Genomic DNA, 22,330 nt, shown 5'->3' with positions numbered 1-22,330 from the left:
GGTAGTTGCAGGAAAGGCCTCTTGTACCTTGTTGCGTTCCTATAGCTCCAAAAGGAGGTCAGCCGTTATGACTCTTGGGGTCTACTTCTGTGTCCTGGGTACAATAGGGAGAGCAGTTCCAGTCTTCCAGGCTATTCTCTGGTCTCAAACAGCAGGATCAATCCTCTTCTGATCTTCCACAAGCCTAAGAGTATTCCTGAAGTTGGTGCTGGAGGCCCTGGAATGAGCTAGTGGTTGGGAAAGACCCCTGGGGAAGCCCTATCAAAAGGGGTAAAGGTTGCTGGTGCTGACCCTACCCACTTTGGATATTTTCAAGATGGCCAAAGTCAACAGCCACCCAAAACCTGGGCTCTGAGAGCTGAAGGTGTGTATGTGGTGAGTGTACTGTAATCCTGGTGCCCTCCCACATCCTAAATGAAAATCCAGTTTTAGGCAGTCCCTTTAGCCCCAACACCAGACAGTGGATACACACAGTGTTCTGGCATTCTGATTCCCTGTGTTGAAGTGTGCCCCAAATGTTATATTTACTCTTGGCAAACTTATTAAACCTGCTGTGACACTGTAAATCAGAGTTCCACTGTGATGGCAAGGTAAAAGAAGGGCCCTGCCCTTGTGTTTGCTACTATTTACCTGTGACCTTGGAAGTACCTTATGAAAAACCCAGCGGACCTCCCCATCAAATGTAACATTCTAGCAGGATTAGACATTCTAATGTCTGAGGTTACTCAGTCACATCCTGGTTGTCACTCTAAAGTTCTGGTGCAGCTTTCCCTCCCACTGAATATGGGGCTTAGCTAACTAGAAGGACACAAGTGTGGGCAGGTCTATGTGAGCTACATCTGTCTGTGTTGGGGGAGGTCCCTTTGAAGTGCAGCAGGTGTCTGGGCCCAGCCAAGTAATTGTGTCAAGGAGAGGACAACGTCTCCCCCACACTCCAGGCCCATTGCCCCTGTCCTACGACCAGTTCTCACCTCACTACAGGGGAGCCAGTTAAGCTGCTAGGTGACAGTTGAATACTTACAGAAAGATCTCCAAAGGCTTCAGGCAGGCAAAATATAACTTTTCTAAAATACTTCTTCTGTAATTGTTAGACAAAGTTCAGCTTTATCAATTAAATGGATTGTGTTTAAACATTAAAAAGAGCCCTTGAAATATTTCTTTAGCAGTTTCCTAGGCTGAGAAAATATTTATTAAACATAATAGTGTATCCCAGTGCTTTCCTGTTGGACAGCCAACCCTGCTACAGTGAACATAGCTTTGAGATGCTAGTCACTATAAGGCATGTTTAATGTTAACCTTTATATGTCCTACTTTTAAATATCATGCAGCCTGCCTTAATGGGCAGGAAGGCTTAATTAGGAGTGACTTAAACATATTTAAAAGAAGGGTTTCAGACCTGTCAAAAGGAGATATTTTGAAAGTTCGAATTTACAGTTTAATTCTGCACCACTCTGCTATACATGGCAGGCCTGCAGTCATGTTTGTCACTGCATTTGGGGGCATAATGAGTGTTGCAGGCCAGTAGTGGCATTTAACTTACATGCTCTGGATACTCTGCGGCTACCATAAACTAGGGACTTGGACATATATAATTACTTATATCAGGGGTAGGCCAATTTAATCATGTTGAAAGACGGCGCACAAGCATTATACCTCAGGTTAAAGAGGGGATGTGCACAGTTCTATAGCCAGCAAAAGTAGGGTTCAGAAAAAGACGCAAATCATGGTGACCCTGCAGAACGGGCAAATTTCCAACAGAGGACTACACTAATTTCCACTGTACTAACTTCCTAACAAGTTCGGACCACTCTTTAAGCATGAAGGCAGAGGCAGCCTGTGTACTTCCGAAAAGTAACTGAGCAAAGCAAATACACGATCTCCCACCCCATCAAACACCTTGGGTCAGTCTCCCAAACCTGCTTAATATATACCAGCCGACACACAAGTATTTTGAGTGATACATCTCTCAGTTTCAGACTACTTCAACTGCATAAGACATCTGAGGTGATGATGTCCTGCACAAAACACAAGTACAAAATACAAATTAAAAGCCAGAAGGCCCAGAAGTGATCAATGGCATGGCCATGGATATCTAAGCATTAGTTCATTAGGTCTTTTGGTACTTATCGAATGGGGCTCTTTGTCCGATAGAAGGGTATGCCCTGTAATACTACTTTTTTCACTTGACAATTGAGCAAAAAATCATGGACAGTGGCTCAAAACAAGAAGCATGTTGATGGAGAACTGCAAAATGTCAAAACTGGTACACCACCTTTTTAGCCTTTACTAAAAACCCTTATCCAGTATTCCTTTCAGTGGTCAAATGGAAGAGCACAACTCTCTTCCCACATATGTTACCAGAACCACCAGTTTTAAACATAAAGACACCTCTTTTCTCCTAGAATATGTTCACCAACATTACAGAGCATACACTATGCCTTCCCTACCTCCTTAGAAATAATCCTCTGTTTCTTGAATTCTAGTGAAAGACAAGGACTTGTCCACACAGGATATGTGTCCCACCATCTCATCTAATGTAGGTGAAAGGATATCACATTTGTTCTGATGGATACTGCTACCTGCATATTCATTATCTCTTGAATAATAACCCAGGTGCCAAACATCTTAGCAAAACGTATTTCCATAGCTCTTCCCCGATGGTAGAGGGCACGGGCTGTGTTCAACACTGGAAGTGACGTCCCTGTGCCATCACCAATCCCCTTACCTCCAAAAACACCCCCTCTCACCATCATGCCGATATCCGTTCTCTTCTCTTTTTTCAGCAGCTTTTCAGACATCGATTCTCCTCAAAACATTACCACGTCTAGTGTAACAGTGCCCCCTCCTAAATGGTGAGGTTCAAACCTTTTCATTATTGTGAGGGGCAGATGTTGAGCATCCCACCCCAAACACAGTTTGTGGTACCTGGGTTCTGATCACAACTTTAGGTCCTGGGAGTTGTCAGTGTGTACGCACCCTAAAGCCACTAAAGAGTGAGAAGCCAATCCATTTATGGCTACGGTCAAGGACCGTAGCAGCAGACATAGATGATACTAGAGACCAGGAAAAGGGTCTCGATCTGAGCCGAGTCCCAAGTCCCAAGGAACCGCAGCAAGCATACCGAGTTACGTCTCTGAGGCCACTCTCAAATGTTTCTTTGGTTGCGGATTCTGTCCTGCTGGAACCGTCAATGCCATTGGCGATTCCGGTACCACCACCCTTGACTCCAGATCTACATCTGTTCCTGAACTTCCCAGCTCCAGTCTCTGATCCAGCATCATACCTCTGTGCCATGTTCGAGGTCTTCAACATGTAATCGTCCTCTTTGGAGTGCCTTTGGATCCCATGGGACCTATGGGAATACCATTGGGGGTCACATTAGCAGGATTTTCCATGGATAATTTTGCCCCATTACTACACTTCAACGAGCAGTCAGCACACCTGGTTGCAGTGTATACTCCACCACGTCCTTCCCTTTCAGTGCCACCGACTACGATCATAGCCCAACCCCAGCTCAAGAGCCAGCTTTCAACCCCTGCTTCTTATTCATAGGAACAGAATTAAAGCACAGTGGTGGTTTGAAGAAAACACGGGCACAAGAGGATATCTCTCTGTATGGTCTTTCACACAGACTCCGAACAAACATGCTCATGATCCATTCTTTGACTTTCAGGACCTGCCAAGGCTAGCAGCATTGACACTTTCCTAGAGCTGAAATTTTTGCATCCAGTGGCACAACTTCCCCTGGAACATTCTCCTATTATTTCATAATAAAGAAAGCTGCAGATGTCCTCAAAGTCCCTCTTCCCAAACTTGGTACAGGGCAGGTGTTTGACAAAGGATGCAATTTTTGATTGGTTTTTTTTTTTTTTTTGTTCCAAAGAAGGGCGCCGGTCTTCATCATATACCGGACCTCAGGGTCTTCAACCTCTTTTTCCTCAAATTCAAGATTCTTTTCTTTGCACATTCTTTTTGGTACTCTATTCCGGAGACTGGATGGTGTCACTCTCCTTACAGGATGCGTATTTCCATATATCAATCCTGTAGTCCCACAGGAAACTCCAATGGTTTATAGTGGGCTTGACACGTTAGCAAATTGTGATCTTTCCTTTCGGTCTGACATTGGCACCATGTGCCTTCACAAAGGTGATGGCAGTTGTAGCGACCCGTCCAGTTTTTCCATTACCCGGACAACTGACCTCTGAAGTCCAGGACTTCAGAAATGGGACCGTCACATCTGTAGTTGACAGCATCCCTGCTGCATGGCTTGGGTTTTTCTGTCTGTGCCAAACAGTTACCCGCCTATCGATCAAGGCATTTCTCCCTGCACTTTGCGGTTGGATGGTCCAGATGTTTACAGACAAAACAACCACAATGTGGTATGTCAACAAACTGGGAGAGTAGGGTCCCAGCCTCTCTGCCAAGAAGCCCTGATGATCTGGTTGTGGGCACACAACCACGGAATGAGGCTAGTAGCAAATTATCTGGTGGGCCTTCTGAACACCAGAGTTGACGACCCAAGTCTGCAACAACACCTAGAGGTTGTAAAGCGCATCTTTGACCTGTGGGGCATGCTGTTTGTTGATCTATTTACTGAAGTTCTGTACTCTCCTGCATCCGATACAAGGAGCATGAAGACGATGTGTTTCAGTTAAAGTGGAACTTTGCTCTCCACTACATGTCTCATGACCTCGATTCCTTGGGTACTGAGAAAGATCTGCCAGGACCAGGGCCAAGTTACCCTAGTGGCCCCAGATTGACAGAGAAGGGTGTGTTACTCAGACCTTCTGCGTGGACCTTCCGCACCTCTCTTTGTCCCAACTTCTTCCTCTCATAGTGAACATCAGCGGCTACTGATTCTCAAGGGCGTAGAGGCTCCCTCCTCCCACTTCTGATTGACTCTAGTTCGAAGGTGGCAATCTTCTCCTGCTTAAAAAATGTACTTGCTGCTCATTGTGAGTTCCTGAAACGTACTTTTTCAATTTGAGTGTTTGTGGCAACTTTGTACCTGTGCTGGGGGGCACACTGCACTGTCGACCACCCATCGTCTTTTGCACAGAGCAGTGGCGTCCTTTGCAGCCATCCATTGCACTGCAGCAGCACCTTTTGCGGCCACTTTTAATTGTTCCTTGGGCACAGGACACCACATCCTGTGGGTAAGAAGGGAGGCCATAGACAGTTCTCTTTAATACTCCCCTCCTACACCTTTTCCATCATGTCACAGGATGAAATTGTATTCGCAGAGTTGAGGAGCTCAGCCAATGACAAAATGGGGTAGTTTCTGTGATCAGAGGGATTAATCTATTCCTGTTTCTGTTGATTACATTTATTTGCACTCTGTAAATATCCTCTTCTTTTACACTTGGATTTTAACTCCTGCCATCCACCTACATCGTAACACTACGCAATACCTTTGTGCTTAGGAAAGCTTGCAGTGCTGCTCTCAGAAAACAAACAGCTGATATGAATATATGAGTACATTTACAAAATATTCCACACACATATTTGAATGATAACCCTCGCTAATTTATAGGCTATTTTTAGGGTTATAGGATATTTAAAGCTGGTAGTAATATTGTTCTGCTGAAAAATGAGTGCATTTCTAACAATTCAGATTGTATGTTATTTCATGATTACCGTTTCCGAATCTCTACTAGAGCTTTTTATGAGCGCAAATTATTTATAATTGGTATTGCCAATCTTATTAAACATTTGAATGCTTTGTCTTCTGTCAGACCTAGAAAAATCGTTTTAATCGGAGGGAAAGCTCTGCTGTTTAAGGTCTGAGATTTGTGATCAGTGTAATTCTTTCATTGTTACATCTTGCGAACTCCATTACATTTTTACTCCTGTTACTTTACTAGTAATCTATGTGAAAGGAACAGGAAGGGTGAAATCAAAGGTGATAAGGGCAATGCTTTATACATTTAAAAAAATGCCATGAGCCCAGCCAATTTTGTGAGTTATTTGAACTCGCTGTACAAACTCTGGCCTTTTAGACATTGTTTTGGGGGAAATGGTGCTAAATTGTAATTGTCATTTTTCTTAAAAGGTCTCTCGGTTTTAGGTACAGATGCCCCTTGGAAGAGTTGAACTTTATAGCCAGTTTGAAAATTGCACCATTTCTTGCTATTTTTATTTTAAACATCTTCTGTTGAGGGTGTTTGGGGATGGGTTTGAGAACCTCCTCTACTACTCCTCCAGAATTTGTGTTTGTTTGATAGACATGCTCAAATGGTGTGATGAGTTATGCAACAGCACTCACAAAGTTCACAAGCTGCCACAGGTGGACCTCCTCTCCGAGTTGTATGGTCAAGTTCTCCACCCACATCTCCAGAGCCTACACTTTAGTTCGTGGTGACTGAGCGGGGACACTTGACCGCACATCAGCTGCCAAATGAGGGAGTGGATGTGATCTTATCTGCATGTCGTTCTCACACAATCTGTTCACTACGGTAGAGGACATGTTGCTTGGTGTGCACTTCACCAGATTGACCCCTTGAAACATTGTCTCTCTGACATTCTCACATTTGTGCTTTCTTTGGCACAGGAATTCTGTGTTGCAGGTAAGGTGAAGGGGTTTCTGGCAGCCCTGCAGACTTTCATCTATCTACTAAATCAACTATCCCTTTTCATGTCCCCCACCCCCAACTGTCTTGCATTTCTTGAAAAGTCTGATCACTATATTTCCTCAAACTCCTTGTTTTATGCCACAGAGGGATTTAAATCTGGTTCTCACTTTATGATGGCGGCTCCATTTCATCCTCTTTACAGTTGTTCAGTATGACTCTTAACTAACAAAATATATTTTCTTATAGCTTTCACTTTCCTCCATGAATTGCAAGTAATGGACATTAAGCTTCTTTTCACCACTTTCTATCCCAACAAATATGTCCTCAAAACTAGAACTATTTTCCTTCTGAAGCTGATGACCACCTTTTATCTGGGTCAATCCATTACAATACCTTCTTTATATCACCCCCTCACCCTCCCAAGAAGGGGGATGGATTGCACAAATTGCATCAAAAAAGTTCAGTGAATTTCTTTTTATATCGACCCCCCACAAAGGACTTCTGCAAGGGTCTACAAGACAACACAATCCCAAAACTTTGGCACTACCTCTTACCTTGTGTTTTGTCTATTTTTTCTGTCTTGGTGGTACAGAAAAAACTGATGAGAAACTGACATCAGCTCAATGGTGATGGAGCTTTATGGGGTCGGCAGTGTTACTTGCTGTGCCAAATTAAGCTGCTGCCCCATTCCTTTGGGGAAGAGCTATAGGGGAAAAGCTTTCCAGTCCAGTCTGGCACCAAAAGTACGTTTTTCTCATAGAATGGAAGCAAGTGCAATGATCCTTTAAAAAGTTCCATAAAGTCATCACTTTTGGGGAAGGGCTCAGTGAAATTGAAAGCAAACCACATCTTGCTTTTATTGGTGCTTTGCCGCCACTGTGTTCATAAAAAGAGGCCACACACCAGGCAGTGGAGTGGGTTTACTTAATTCCTGTCCTTCGTGTGAGGGCATCAAGACTGAGGGATCCATCTGTGGGAAATTTCAAACTGCTGCCAGCTTCAATCTGAAGAAGATACTGCTGGAGGCCAGGACAACAGAATCTCGGTCTGGTTTGGCAGCTCAACGCTCTCTTCATAGTCCCTCTGATACGTGACCTAAAAAGCATGCTGTTGTCCCTTACACAACTGCATGTTATCCCAGGAAGATGCTTTTCCTGCCCACTCCAGTCCAGGCCACCGCCAGCATCTGGGCGCCCTGTAGCAGTCAGCCCCCTTGCTGTCATCCTTTGCCTCACATCACCTAGGCCCCAGCAGGTTGTGTCCCCTGGCAGCAACTATAGACCCCCTCCCTCAGTATTCTGCCAGTCTCCTGCAACATTCTATTAGCCCCTTTCCCCCATGACAGTCATCCTGATTATGCATTCGAAAAAGCAGCTCTTGGTTTCCTCCGTAGTAAGGGTCTCTCTTCATATCCACCTCCTGGCATCCTTCCCACCGCATCCTGTCCACAGATGCATGTGCCTTTCACAGCCTGCAGTAAGCGTGTAAGAGGGTACTGTAGGCAAGAGTGGGAAGGGAATGTTGGATTTACTGCAGCTCTTTTCACATCACACACACTGAGCAAATCACTAACGTGCCTGCCCAAGCAGTGACTAACCAGCCACAGGGCCTGCTTTAGTAAAGCAGGGGTATGGAATTTATTAAAATATCTACTTGTCCATGGGACAGGTTGCTTCTTAAATCTACTTGTCCTGTAAAAAAAATCTACTTGTCCCTTTGGTGCCACGTAGTACAGCAATAAATTAAGGCAGCAATCTCATTATGTAAGAGCTCTGATAATATCCTCTATGATTATGCCAGGGCTACTACTATAGTAGGACTTAAATACTTGCAATTTCCTTATTTTGACACCTTTCCGCAGATCTACATACTGGGGCTAGATGAAGTACGCAATAGTTCAACGGCTGGAAGGCCTTTGAGTCTGCAAACCAACTAACTTACATATTTTAAGGATTTTTACCAGCCCTTCTTTAATCTTTTCCCCTACTGAGAAGGGTTGGAAATTTACTCCTCACAATGACAGAAGTAGAAGTTGGGGAAAACGTGCTTGGAGCGAAGTTGAACTTGTAAATGCTCAATAGATTTTCACATGAGCAAATCTACACATGCATATTTGCTTGTGCTAAAATACAGTTCACAGATATGTTCAGTAAACAAATATTTTGTGAGTACGATTTCCTGGTCTTCTACTTGTGAATTCGTTAAAGCCACTAGTTCAAAGACATATACCATGGGTGCACTTTTGTGACTTTCTTTAAGAATAGGGTGCCTAATTAGGTCTTGTGTTAAAAAAAGACATCTTATTTGACTAAACTTCCATTTCTCTATCTGTCGGCTGGCTTTACTGTGAGTGATCGCATTCTGCTGTTCCCCAAGGAGCATATTGGCACACAAAGTAGTTTTGTTCAATGCCAGGAAACTACTGTGGCTATCAGTGGTGCAACAAAACTGTAGGGGGTCCCCCCTGCAAAGGACATGGAGGGGCACCCCCTCCAGACTCACTCAGGGCAGGTGCTGTGCTGAGGGGGGCCCCCTGGAAGGGGGCTGCGGGGCCTTTGTTACATCACTGGTGGCAATGTGTGCTTTTTGAGACCAACATTTTTTTTTCTTTTTCCAGTGTTTGTTACAATGGTGAGGGCCTAGCAGCTCCCACAACAATAAAGTGTTACGAAAGCTATGTCAAAACAAGGCACGTATTGAAGAAACCAAAAGACTCTCACAAAATGTCATATCAGCGTTTGTTTATTTTCATGCTTCCCATAATCTAGTTCAAAATGGTTACACTGATTTTCCATTAGGAATATTTTTTGGAAATACCAGCATGCATCAACACATTTTATTAAATGATGCTTCAAAGAAGGAGCACCTAAAATTCCATAGTAGCGAAACGTTTTTTCCCTACTTTCATTTTTTTCCTGAACACTTTATTTTGAAAGCAAAGAATCATGCCTTGCTTACAAGCTTCTGAAAATATTTGCATCTAATCAGAGAGCATTCTGGGAGCTTTATACTTAGCCTCATATTGTTAAACTTTTTTAATATATATATATATATATATATATATATTTTTTTTTTTTTAGTTTTACTGGAACCATTGTCAGTAGTGCAGTGTGACCTTAAAACGTTTATATTACAGCAAATGAAGGCTTTTTATTAATGAACCATAAATACAAATTCCACCAGCATTAACATATGGAAGCACATATTACCTCAACTGCAGTTGGTTCCATTCTCTGTAAACTGACAGCCAAAGGGTTTGTGCTGCAGTGGGTTGGGCCTACTTGTCCCAAGGACAAAATAAACATGCAAACTTGTTGCCCTTGACCCCACACAATAAGTCCCGGGTATCAGGAGATGGGAATTTCACATCCCTGTAAAGGGAGCTAATAGGGTAGGGTGGTGCCAGAGGAGGGTGTGATGGAAGACGAGGTTGATAGTAGGGAAAGGCAAGGTTCATGTCCAGGGGAGGTTCAAGGCAAAGATGGGTTATGAATGGCAAAGGCTCGAGTCAAGGTGAGGTGATGCCTGGTGGGGGACTAAAGGCAGAGGTGACTGGTTGGAGAGATTCAAGGCAGAGGTGCGTTGCAGCTGAGGAGGGATGTGAGCAAAACGTGCCCTGGGTATTTGGCTGTTCTTATACCTATAGAATTCAGATCAATGAAATACTTTCATCTGAGTCACTTTGTTGAAGTCTCTTATTTAGGGCAGAAGCCTTCAGGAATACATACGCTGCTTGAATAGCCACATTTCGAAAGGCATTCACCTTGTGTAACTGTTTTGTTTATGGGAAGAGTGCTTAAGATATTTTCAGGTTTGACCTTTTCCCTCGAAACAAATTTTCTCCACCATAAAGCAGCTACTTTCTCTTGCACACTACAGCTTGAAGAAATTGATCAACCATAGAAAAGCTTTGCAGAAAAATTTCAGAAATGCTTAATCCTCATTTTCCCACCATGAATTACTTTGAAGCACACTCCTTGGCTTACTGGCATATGACTGAAGATAAAAGCTGCTGTTCTTAAAGCTCTTGCAAGCCTTTGGCATGTCTTGGGTCACTCCGACTTAACCTTTTTTTATTTGGATGAGTCTCCCACGACTGCCCTGATTAATGTACCGTTATCTGAAATGTGCTGGTCACCATATTTTGATTGATCTTGCTGATGTTATTTCATTGAATTAACTTCCATGGGATGCTAAAGATGTGATCTTTGCATTTGAATCTCAGTAGTTTTTTTACATCTTTACATCCTATAGATAATTAAATAAACTAAGTGCCTGGTTTAGAGTTTGGAGGACAGGGAACTCTGTCACCATCTTCCAAAATCGGTCTGCCTTGTCAGTTGTAAGTCCGACAGATCACCAGATTTCCAATGGCAGTGCCCCCCTCTGACTCTGCCACCGGAAAATGTACTCTGATGTAGTCTGTACCAATGGAGGAAGGGCATTAGACTGCCCACCTCATTTACAGAGGACAGTCTCCCCTCCTGTGTTTGTTCTGTCTGTCACAACTAGGTAAAAACTGGCAGTCCTGAGCAGAAGGTAAATAAATTACCCCAACACCCTTTGGGATACAAATTTCAGCTTTGGGGTTTTTTCTGAAAATTTGAGTTTGGTGCTTGTCTGCCTAAAAGACTACGGACTTGCACTACGCTTTCCACAACTTCACACAAGCTGCTGTCTCCCGCCCCCCCACCCTTACACACACACACACACACACACCACACCACACCCTCATTCCCACCAAGGCTAGGGGTGCAGGGTAACCCTACCTTGATACCTGGTAAGTTATTATTATATTTGTTTTTTTAAGCAAGACAGAGGACCGAGACCTAAAATGGTTGATGCCACATATTTGTTAATGTATTGCCATCCAATCATATCTTGAGATCGAACAGCTCCATTATTCCTCTGTAATGTGAGATTTATAGTTTTTGAACCCACGTTTCTTAAAAGCTACTGAATGGATTTACACGAAATCACAAAAAGCACTCTTTCTGGACCAACATCTGTGAGCTTTTTGACTAATTTGGTGTAATTCCATTAAGCCATTTTTGTGGTATCGCTGCTCACTTTTCTGAGGTCGAACCTTGTTTTTTGGTAAAGTTTTGTGAAGATTAATCAAATATTGCCACAATTGTGAGCAAAGCAAAAAATGCTGGTCCTAGCTATAGGAGCCCAGTGACAACTGAAACACACTTACACTCACACTCTCTCTTCTCTCCTTTTTGATGGAATAGTGCTGCTAAATTAAGATTGATGGGAATAGGCTACAAAGGAAGGGGGTGCATATGGATGTGAGCGAAAGAGGCTTTTAGAATGAGGAGTGCTTGAATGGCCAACAGCCAACCAATTATCTTGCAAACTTCCCTTCTTGAAGTAGTCCATCCACAGCATCAATATTTGTGCCCTTCGGCAACCATACCCAGTGTATGTGGCATCCACCTACCCTAACTCCACCACCACTGCACTTTGGTATATGTCATTCACACAAACACCGCAGCTGTCTCCCCAATCTCACCGTAGCAATATTGTTTCAGTGTCCATCTCTGCAACCAAATGTCTGCATCGTCCATTTTGCTGGTATCTGTACACCAAATCGCCATCCTGCAATGATATGCCCACATCTGTCTTATCATCCAGGCACATTATGGTAATTGTATTTATATAGTGCATACCCTTCATTTGTAGATTCCATAAGTGGTTCTGGGATTCTCAAATGGAGTCAAAGCGGTTGCTGATATTTTATTTGGTTGTATTTCATATTGGACAGCTGCCAAAATTGGAGTAGCTGTATCGTTTATATAATGGAATATGACTAAAGTGACTGGCTTGATCGTGGAAAGGATCTGTGTGGTAAATTATGTGAATGAGTGTGCAGGTGTTGAAAAGCATTGTCTGGTTTCATTTTTTTGGACTGTATGGTTGCCATTCATTGGTTCTAGGCGGACATGTTTTGTGACGTGGTTCTCCATAATAATGTGGGTTTAAAGTTATTCCTTGTATATGTGGGAGTTCTGTTTCTAAGTTCTTTAGCATGGTTTTTATGTAGATTGCTGAGAAGGATGTAGAAGTATTGGCGCACCTAAATTATTATACCATTGAGGTGTCAAACCGTTGGCCAGCTATATAGCTTGGATTCATGTTTTGTGTTTGATACTGTAGGGTGTGGCTATCGTGTGCTGCTAAGAGTATGTATGGCTTGATTTGATTACCATTTAGGTAGCAAATGTTTACCCAGCTGTCGGACTAGGAGCATTGTCATGAGCTTTATGGTGCCAGAGTTGGTGTGTTTTTGTTGCAGTGAAGTGTGCGAGTATAAGTTGATGTGAATAATGGACAGAGAGAATAAACAGATCGGCACGTAAATCTCAACCAACCCAAAGAAGGATCCCAGAAATAACCTACAGTTTGGCAAAAGGCAAGGATTAATGTCTCTGTCTGCACCTTATTCTTTTGTATTGTAGAGCCAGAGGTTTGTTCATTCACCCATGTGCACGCGCACTAGAGGTGGAGCGTGTCCCGGGGTGGAGTGTGACGTGGGTAGTTGAATGTGGAGTTTGGTTTAGGGGAGGGGCGTTTTCGAACTATGGTGCGTTTAGAATGGTTGTTGCAGTATGTGACCACCCTTGTCACGGCAGCCTCCAACCTTTATAAGACTGTTTGCTATTGGATTAGGAGCCGGGACTCCTCCAACAAGGCAGACTTAACTGTTGTGCTTACAGCAATGGTTAATCCTAAAAGAAGTGAATAGACGTTTCTCGGTTTGTACTGATTACACACATACATGTCTTGTAGACTTTGGTTATGAGGCCTGAATATAACATACCTATGTAAATATGACCGTTTTTCTCAATGCTCTCAATGCTCGCATAAGTCTCAAATTTTTCATTTTTTGTTATCCCCAGCTGCTTCATACACAGACAGTTCTGATGATGAAACCTCGCCACGTGATAAGCAGCAAAAAAACTCCAAAGGCAGCTCTGACTTTTGTGTCAAAAACATCAAGCAGGCAGAGTTTGGCCGCAGAGAGATTGAAATTGCTGAGCAAGGTATGTATTTCAGATTGTCTGCTCTTACACTACTGAAATATGTCAACTAACCCAGTGTTCCCAGGTGCCGTTTGCCATTTACTTACGGTTTCAAATCTTAAACAAGGATTAGGAGAGCCTGCGAATTGTGCATGTTGCAGTTTCATTAGCACATCATTGTAAAACTGCAAAATTTAACCCGTGGAAGTGCTTCAACACACCCTGATGAGTGGTCTGCGCTACATAAACAGCGAGGCATAAAAGCTGCCCCCAGCATCTGATGGGCGCCCGTATGTGGGAGGGCAAAAATTAACCACTTCGCTGCCAGGCCTTTTCCCCCTCCTGTGCCAGGCCTTTTTTTGCCTATTTGGGGCAGTTCGCGCTTAGGCCCTCATAACTTTTTGTCCACATAAGCTAACCAAGCCAAATTTGCGTCCTTTTTTTCCAACATCCTAGCGATTCTAAAGGTACCCAGACTTTGTGGGTTCCCCTGAAGGAGGCCAAGAAATTGGCCAAAATACAGTGAAAATTTCGTTTTTTTCAAAAAAATTGGAAAAAGGGGCTGCAGAAGAAGGCTTGTGGTTTTTCCCCTGAAAATGGCATCAACAAAGGGTTTGCGGTGCTAAACTCAGCAGCTTCCCAGCTTTCAGGAACAGGCAGACTTGAATCCGAAAACCCAATTTTTCAACACAATTTTGGCATTTTACTGGGGCATACCCCATTTGTGCAATTTTTTGTGCTTTCAGCCTCCTTCCAGTCAGTGACCGGAATGGTCATGAAACCAATGCTGGATCCCAGAAACCTAAACATTTCTGAAAAGTAGACAAAATTCTGAATTCAGCAAGGGGTCATTTGTGTAGATCCTACAAGGGTTTCCTACAGAAAATAACAGCTGAAAAAGAAAAATATTGAAATTGAGGTGAAAAAAACATCAATTTTTCTCTACTTTTTACTCTGTAACTTTTCCCTGCAATGTCAGATTATCGAAAGCAATATACCGTTACGTCTGCTGGACTCCTCTGGTTGCGGGGATATATAGGGTTTGTAGGTTCATCAAGAACCCGAGGAACCCAGAGCCAATAAATGAGCTGCACCCTGCAGTGCGTTTTCATTCTTTACCGGGTATACAGTAATTCATTTGCTGAAATATAAGGAGTAAAAAATAGCTATCAAGAAAACCTTTGCATTTCCAAAAAGGGCACAAGATAAGGTGTTGAGGAGCAGTGGTTATTTGCACATCTCTGAATTCCGGGGTGACCATAGTAGCACGTGAATTACATGGAATTTCTCAAATAGATGTCTTTTTTTACACACACCCCTATATTTGGAAGGAATAAATGTAGAGAAAGACAAGGGGCAATAACACTTGTTTTGCTATTCTATGTTCCCCCAAGTCTCCCGATAAAAATGATACCTCACTTGTTTGGGTAGGCCTAGCGCCCGCGACAGGATATGGCCCAAAACACAACGTGGACACATCACAGAAAACAGAGCTGTTTTTTGTGAAGTGCCTACCTGTAGATTTTGGCCTCTAGCTCAGCCGGCACCTAGGGAAACCTACCAAACCTGTGCATTTCTGAAAACTAGAGACCTAGGGGAATCCAAGGAGGGGTGACTTGCGGGGCTCGGACCAGGTTCTGTTACCCAGAATCCTTTGCAAACCTCAAAATTTGGCTAAAATAACACATGTTCCTCACATTTCTGTGGCAGAAAGTTCTGGAATCTGAGAGGAGCTACAAATTTCCTTCCACCCAGCGTTCCCCCACGTCTCCCGATAAAAATGATACCTCACTTGTGTGGGTAGGCCTAGCGCCCGCGACAGGATATGCCCCAAAACACAACGTGGACATATCACAGAAAACAGAGCTGTTTTTAGCAAAGTGACTACCTGTAGATTTTGGCCTCTAGCTCAGCCGGCACCTAGGGAAACCTACCAAACCTGTGCATTTCTGAAAACTAGAGACCTAGGGGAATCCAAGGAGGGGTGACTTGTGTGGCTCGGACCAGGTTCGGTTACCCAGAATCCTTTGCAAACCTCAAAATTTGGCTAAAAAAACACATGTTCCTCACATTTCTGTGGCAGAAAGTTCTGGAATCTGAGAGGAGCCACAAATTTCCTTCCACCTAGCGTTCCCCCACGTCTCCCGATAAAAATGATACCTCACTTGCGTGGGTAGGCCTAGCGCCGGCGACAGGAAACACCCCAAAGCGCAACGTGGACACATCCACAATTTTGGGAGAAAACAGTGCCTACCTGCGGATTTTGGCCTGTAGCTCACCCGGCGCCTAGGGAAACCTACCAAACCAGTGCATTTCTGAAAACTAGAGACCTAGGGGAATCCAAGGAGGGGTGACTTGCGGGGCTCGGACCAGGTTCTGTTACCCAGAATCCTTTGCAAACCTCAAAATTTGGCTAAAAAAACACATGTTCCTCACATTTCTGTGGCAGAAAGTTCTGGAATCTGATAGGAGCCACAAATTTCCTTCCACCCAGCGTTCCCCCAAGTCTCCCGATAAAAATGATACCTCACTTGTGTGGGTGGCCCAGGTGCCTGCAACATAATAAGGCCCAAAACCTGAAGGGATAGAAGGGATAGCACAGCAAGTTTATAAGGGCATATTCTTTTATACATCTTTAGACGGACTCTGCTTTGGGGACCCACATAAGTGAGGTGTCATTTTACTTGGGAGACTGAGGGGAAAACTGGGGAGTAGGAATTTTGTGCTGGAGCGGTGATCCTACTAAGAAAAATCAGGAAAATATGCTTTTTTATGCAAATTGTGAGGTTTACAGAGGAGTCTGGGTAAGAAAATGTTGGGGGAGCCACACAAGCCACACCTCCCTAGACTCCTTGGGGTGCCTAGTTTTAAAAAGTTTCTGGGTTTTGTAGGTTTCCCTACATGACGGCCGCACCCAGGACCAAAAACATAGGTGGGCCCTCCCCCCCCAAACACAGGTATTTTTGGAATATATCACTTTGATGTGTGCACATACGTCCGTGATGTGCCAAACACTAAAATTGTGAAAAGAAACACACTTAGGTTATGTGAAGAAGACCCCTCACCCACCAACCAAGTTGGTGGCATGCTTCATCATCGGGGTCCCACCTGAGGCACCTAGCGTGTCTCAAGTGTGCTGCGACGCCTGATTACAGCGGAGCAGGTTTTGTCATTTGTACCACACATACTGGTTGGATTTGGCACGAGGGTGAGTGATGGTTCAGTAGATCAAATTTTATTAACAAGAGATTTCACAAAAGTGAAATGCACTGGTAATAACTGAAAGGCCAAAAAACTGAACCAATGACTCACAGCTCGTGAGCTGTAAAGCCACGACAAGGCACCAACCGCTTTACAGTCCATTCACACACCTTTCATACATGACATGCACTAGACCATTCACGCCGCCAGCCATGGGCCCAGCACATTACAAGACTCGCATCCACAGACAGCGCCAGTCAAGGGCCCATCACTTTCATACGCCCACATGCCTGATACAGCAATCACACCAGCTGATGAGTGTGTGGACTGGCGTTTGGCCGGCACTGCCAGCCAAGCGCCACCCCACCCACACCACCAGCCAAGCGCCACCCCACACACACCGCCAGCCAAGCGCCACCCCACACACACCGCCAGCCAAGCGCCACCCCACACACACCGCCAGCCAAGCGCCACCACACCCACGCCGCCAGCCAAGCGCCACTCTACACATGCCATCCCCTTTTTTTTGTTTTTAAACAACAAAGAAACCACTAATCATAAATTAGTACAAAACTACAAACACAAAAGCTCTAACTGAATACATGACTAATGCCAACCGTGAAACCGAACATATAAAAATATAAAACACCAGTTTACGCTCACGGAATTTCCCAATAATTCTTCTTTGTGTGGTAGCTCCTGAAACAGCCACCCACACACAGCCCAGGCTTTGAAGGACAATCAGGGCAGTACATCCTAGTCTCCTTCCTGATACCTCTTCGAGCACAGACTCTACATCTCTTAGCAGGAAAGTTTTTTTTGGCCGTGGGAGGAATGTGCTCAGCAAAGTGACGATCTTTCAATCTAGCCACATCCTCCACCACTGCTTCTCTAGGAACTCTTGCCTGTTCCAGCACAACAAGGCTAGCTATGATAGACTCCTGAAATTTCACAAATGTCATCCTTGACTCTGGAGAACTATCCTTAAACACAACAAAAGCATTAAAAGTTGCCAAGTGGAACAAGTGAAGCGCTAATTTCTTATACCACACATAAGACTTACGAGCAGCAGTGTAAGGTTCTAACCTCTGATCTACTCTATCAACACCACCCATGTGCTTATTATAGTCTAAGATGCACACAGGTTTGCGCACTTCGGCAACCTGACCCCAAACAGCCACAGGTGAAGTACTCTCATCATGGATGGTGCTTAGCATGTATACATCCCTCTTGTCTACAAATTTCAGTGCTAGCAGCTCATCATTCCGCAAGGCACTGCACTGTCCCTTCTCAAGTTTTTTACAGACAAGCTCTTTTGGATAGCCTTTCCGATTAGAGCGGATTGTGCCACAAGCAACAGTGTCCACTCTGAACAACTCCTTGAACAACCGAACTCCAGTGTAGAAGTTATCTACATATAAATGGTGACCTTTGTTAAACAGTCGTCTACCAAGTTCCCACACAATTTTCTCACTAACTCCAAAAGTGGGAGGACAACCAGGGGGGTCAATATTGGAATCCCTACCAGTGTAGACCCGGAAATTATAAACATATCCTGTACTACTTTCTGACAGCATATACAATTTAATTCCATACCGTGCCCTCTTGCTAGGAATGTACTGCCTAAAAACCAAACGACCCTTGAACAGGACCAAAGACTCATCTACAGATATTTCTTTCCCTGGAACATAGATCTCTGAAAACCGATCTACCAAATGATCAAGGACCGGTCTAATCTTAAAAAGACGGTCAGAATCAGGATGATCTCGTGGCAAGGCTAAAGCATTATCTACAAAATGCAACATCCGAAGAAGAAGCTCATACCGGTTACGACTCATGATGGCAGGAAATATAGCAGTTGCCATCAAGGGACTAGTAGACCAATATGAAGACAGCGACGGCTTCCTTATCAGCCCCATCAAAAAAGTTAAACCCAAGAACTTTTTCAACTCTTCCAGATTTGTGGGAATCCACCGGCTAGCTCTAGAGTGTGGCCTAAGTCTGGCAGCGTTGTCCCTCAAAAACTGCTCTGCATACAAATTAGTCTGCTCAACAATCTCTTCCAAAAATATATCGTCCATAAACAACTCAAAAAAGTTGACGGGCAAAAAGTTTTCCGTATTAACTCGACACCCTGGAAAACCAGTAAACGCAGGCAACTGTGGCTGCTCCATGTTTGGTGCAACCCATGCGTCAGGTCTTCCAATGGGAAGCCTTTCAGCCGCTGGCTCCTGCACCATTGGCACATCACTGTCCTCCTCTAAAACAGGCCCTTCATCAGCACTGAGAGTGGCTTCATCATCAGATGATTCATCTCTGACAGAAAATTCACTTCCAGAATCCTGCACTTCCTCCTCTGCCTCAGATGCAGAGTCAGTCTCATATTCATGGTCAGAAGATGACTCAAAAAGCACACTAACAACCTGCTGAGCGGTCATCCTACGGCTGGCCATGATCCTTCCTACTAAAAATAACTGGACAAATACACCACCAACAACCAGCACTGTGTAAGATAAGTAACAAAGTATAGGTTTATCACTAAGAATTATAAACTCAAAAACTATACTGCTCACTTGCCTGAAAAAGCTTGACTCACCAGCAACTACTCTGCACAGCCACAGCAATCACCAACGATATCCCACTAAAAAGAGAAAAAAAAAAGCAAATTAGACATAAGACAACACAATAATCATTGTGCATAACTCGAAGGACAATTTCACACACAATCCTGCATTCAGTACACCACCTACAAACATGTCATTCATGCATTGCAACAATACTCACTTGGAGTAAATTTATTTACTTAACTAAAACATGCAACTACGCAAACCGCAGGACAACTACTGCCAAAACTGCAACAAGCCACAGCAAAGTCAGCAAAAGCTTTGAACTAAAACAAAAAGGAGAAAAACTGTTATTATCATAAAAGTAAATACTTTGCCAGTTGACAAACACTCCGCCACTAACCATTTTTTCATTTTCCCGTGTCTAGTCTTCTCTGCTTGGGGGAAGATGGGCCTAAAAAAAAAATAGGCCAATCTACCCCCAAGGGGAGGGGGCAGAAATCACCCAGATTACATTGCACCCTTTGGGGGGGGGCGACCCTTGCCCAAGGTGCCACACCCCCACACAAAGCACACACACACATACATAGTATCCCTGGCGCTATGGGGATTCTGCCCCCCTTGGGGACAGAAAGGCCTAAAAAATAGGCATATCTGCCCCCTAGGGGGGCAGAACTGCCCAAAAATACATGTGGGCCCCTGGGGGCGACCCTTGCCCAAGGGGCCACCCCCCAACACAAAAAATAAAAATCAACAATAAAATCCCTGGTGTCTAGTGGCTTTCTGCCCCCCTTGGGGGCAGATCGGCCTAAAAATAGGGCCAATCTGCCCCCAAGGGGGGCAGAAACGACAATAAATACATTGCGCCCCTGGGGGGAGCGACCCTTGCCCAAGGGGCCACCCCCCAACACAAAGCACACATACATACATACTATTTCTGGCGCTATTGGGATTCTGCCCCCCTTGGGGGCAGAAAGGCCTAAAAAAAATAGGCCTCTCTGCCCCCAAGGGGGGCAGAACTGCCCAAAAATACATGAGGGCCCCTGGGGGCGACCCTTGCCCAAGGGGCCGCCCCCCAACACAAAAAATACACATCAACAATAAAATCCCTGGTGTCTAGTGGCTTTCTGCCCCCCTTGGGGGCAGATCGGCCTAAAAATAGGGCCAATCTGCCCCCAGGGGGGGCAGAAACGACGTAAAATACATTTGCCCCCAAAGGGGAGCGACCCTTGCCCAAGGGGCCGCCCCCCAACACAAAAAATACAAATCAACAATAAAATCCCTGGTGTCTAGTGGCTTTCTGCCCCCCTTGGGGGCAGATCGGCCTAAAAATAGGGCCAATCTGCCCCCAGGGGGGGCAGAAACGACGTAAAATACATTTGCCCCCAAAGGGGAGCGACCCTTGCCCAAGGGGCCGCCCCCCAACACAAAAAATACACAGCAACAATAAAATCCCTGGTGTCTAGTGGCTTTCTGCCCCCCTTGGGGGCAGATCGGCCTAAAAATAGGGCCAATCTGCCCCCGGGGGGGGGCAGAAACGACGTAAAAAGCATGTGCCCCCAAAGGGGAGCGACCCTTGCCCAAGGGGTCGCTCCCCTACACTAATATTCACTCACACACACACACACATACAGAAATCCCTGGTGTCTAGTGGGCATTCCTGCTGCCCGATCGCATCGCGATCGGGCAGCAGGAATGCTCAAAGAGACATCGAGGGAAAGGAAAACCCTTTCCTTTCCCTCGATGCCTCTCTGAGAGCACCCCCACCCCGCAGGAAGGTGAAATACTCACCTTCTCCCTTGACGCGCTGGAAGCAAATGGCTTCCAGCGCGTCATTCCCCCTTTCCATGAAATCAGCGCGCGATCGCGCGCTGACGTCATGGGGTGGGGGGGTGGCGGGGGGGGGGGGTGGGCGTGAAAGGGGAAGGGATTCCCCTTTCAGCCCTGGCCTGGGGGTGTTAGGGGGCGGCCCTCGGGGGAAGCGCTAGCGCTTCCCCCGACTGCCAGTCCCTGGACGTAATGGTTACGTCCATGGCGCCACACGGGCGCTGCCATGGACGTAACCATTACGTCCGTGGCGGGGAAGGGGTTAAAGTTTTTATGAAATAATATTTACAATTATTGTAAATAGTCTGCGCCTATTATTCAGCAATCTACATAAAAAACAACGGTGGCATGAATCAACAATTATGCAACGGACTTGGTGAGATATGATGCGTAACAACTAATATGTACTGTTACAAATAGACATGTGATATATAGGTAAGGAAGCCTATATAATACATGGTTATGTTCATTCACACAAATCTGAAGGCCTTAGTAAGACGTTGACATTAACCCCATTCAACCTTACGGTCTTGGACAGGGCCAGCCTCAGGACAAAGTATGGAGCCACGTGTTAAGTATCACCATTTCGGAAGAAAACAAGACCAGCCTCCACAAAATTGTTGCCAACTCGGGTGTAAAATTCAGCACACTGGAATTGTGCAAAAAACTTGGACATCGGTATAGCTTCTCATGGTGAAATGTGCTGTTTGTGCAGATACTCCCCAAATAATGAAACGATTGGGAGAAAATCCAGTCAGTCGTGAGTCATTCTGCAAAAGAGCAGGTGGATCCAGGTAGTCCACATAATTGTTGATTTATGCCACCGTTGTTTCTGATGTTTATTGTTGAATAATGGACTCTAGACCGTTTTACAATAATTATAAAAATGATCTAATTAAATAGAACTGTGTTTTTGCACGCTGGGCTTGTTGGTATTGATTGCATATATTACTGTCTGTACACAGTAATCCTTAATGCCTCTTAAAAACAGTTTCTAAATGTTCTGTATGTGACACACCTATCCTATTAGGTATACCCCGCTTCCACACGACAGTTTGGATTGGTTTATTGTGGTCTATATTACAGATTATAGCACTTTCTCAGCCACTTGTAGAATCATGTTCACACTACTTCAGTT

General features: G+C 44.6%; 1 protein-coding gene across 3 annotated transcripts in view; it reads left to right on the top strand.

The window, feature by feature from the left end:
- AHCYL2 (adenosylhomocysteinase like 2) overlaps positions 1-22,330 on the top strand; it is a 407,107-nt gene that overhangs the window by 118,079 nt on the left and 266,698 nt on the right. For all 3 annotated transcript variants that reach the window (XM_069229350.1, XM_069229352.1, XM_069229351.1), the window contains exon 3: positions 13,478-13,621. In XM_069229350.1, the coding sequence (XP_069085451.1) occupies positions 13,478-13,621 (144 nt within the window). The remainder of the gene's footprint in view (positions 1-13,477; positions 13,622-22,330) is intronic.

This window comes from Pleurodeles waltl, chromosome 4_1, assembly GCF_031143425.1.
Source record: "Pleurodeles waltl isolate 20211129_DDA chromosome 4_1, aPleWal1.hap1.20221129, whole genome shotgun sequence".
Taxonomy (NCBI): Eukaryota; Metazoa; Chordata; class Amphibia; order Caudata; family Salamandridae; genus Pleurodeles; species Pleurodeles waltl.
The sequence above is the reverse complement of the archived record's forward strand: the minus strand, read 5'-3'. Positions and strand labels throughout refer to the sequence as shown.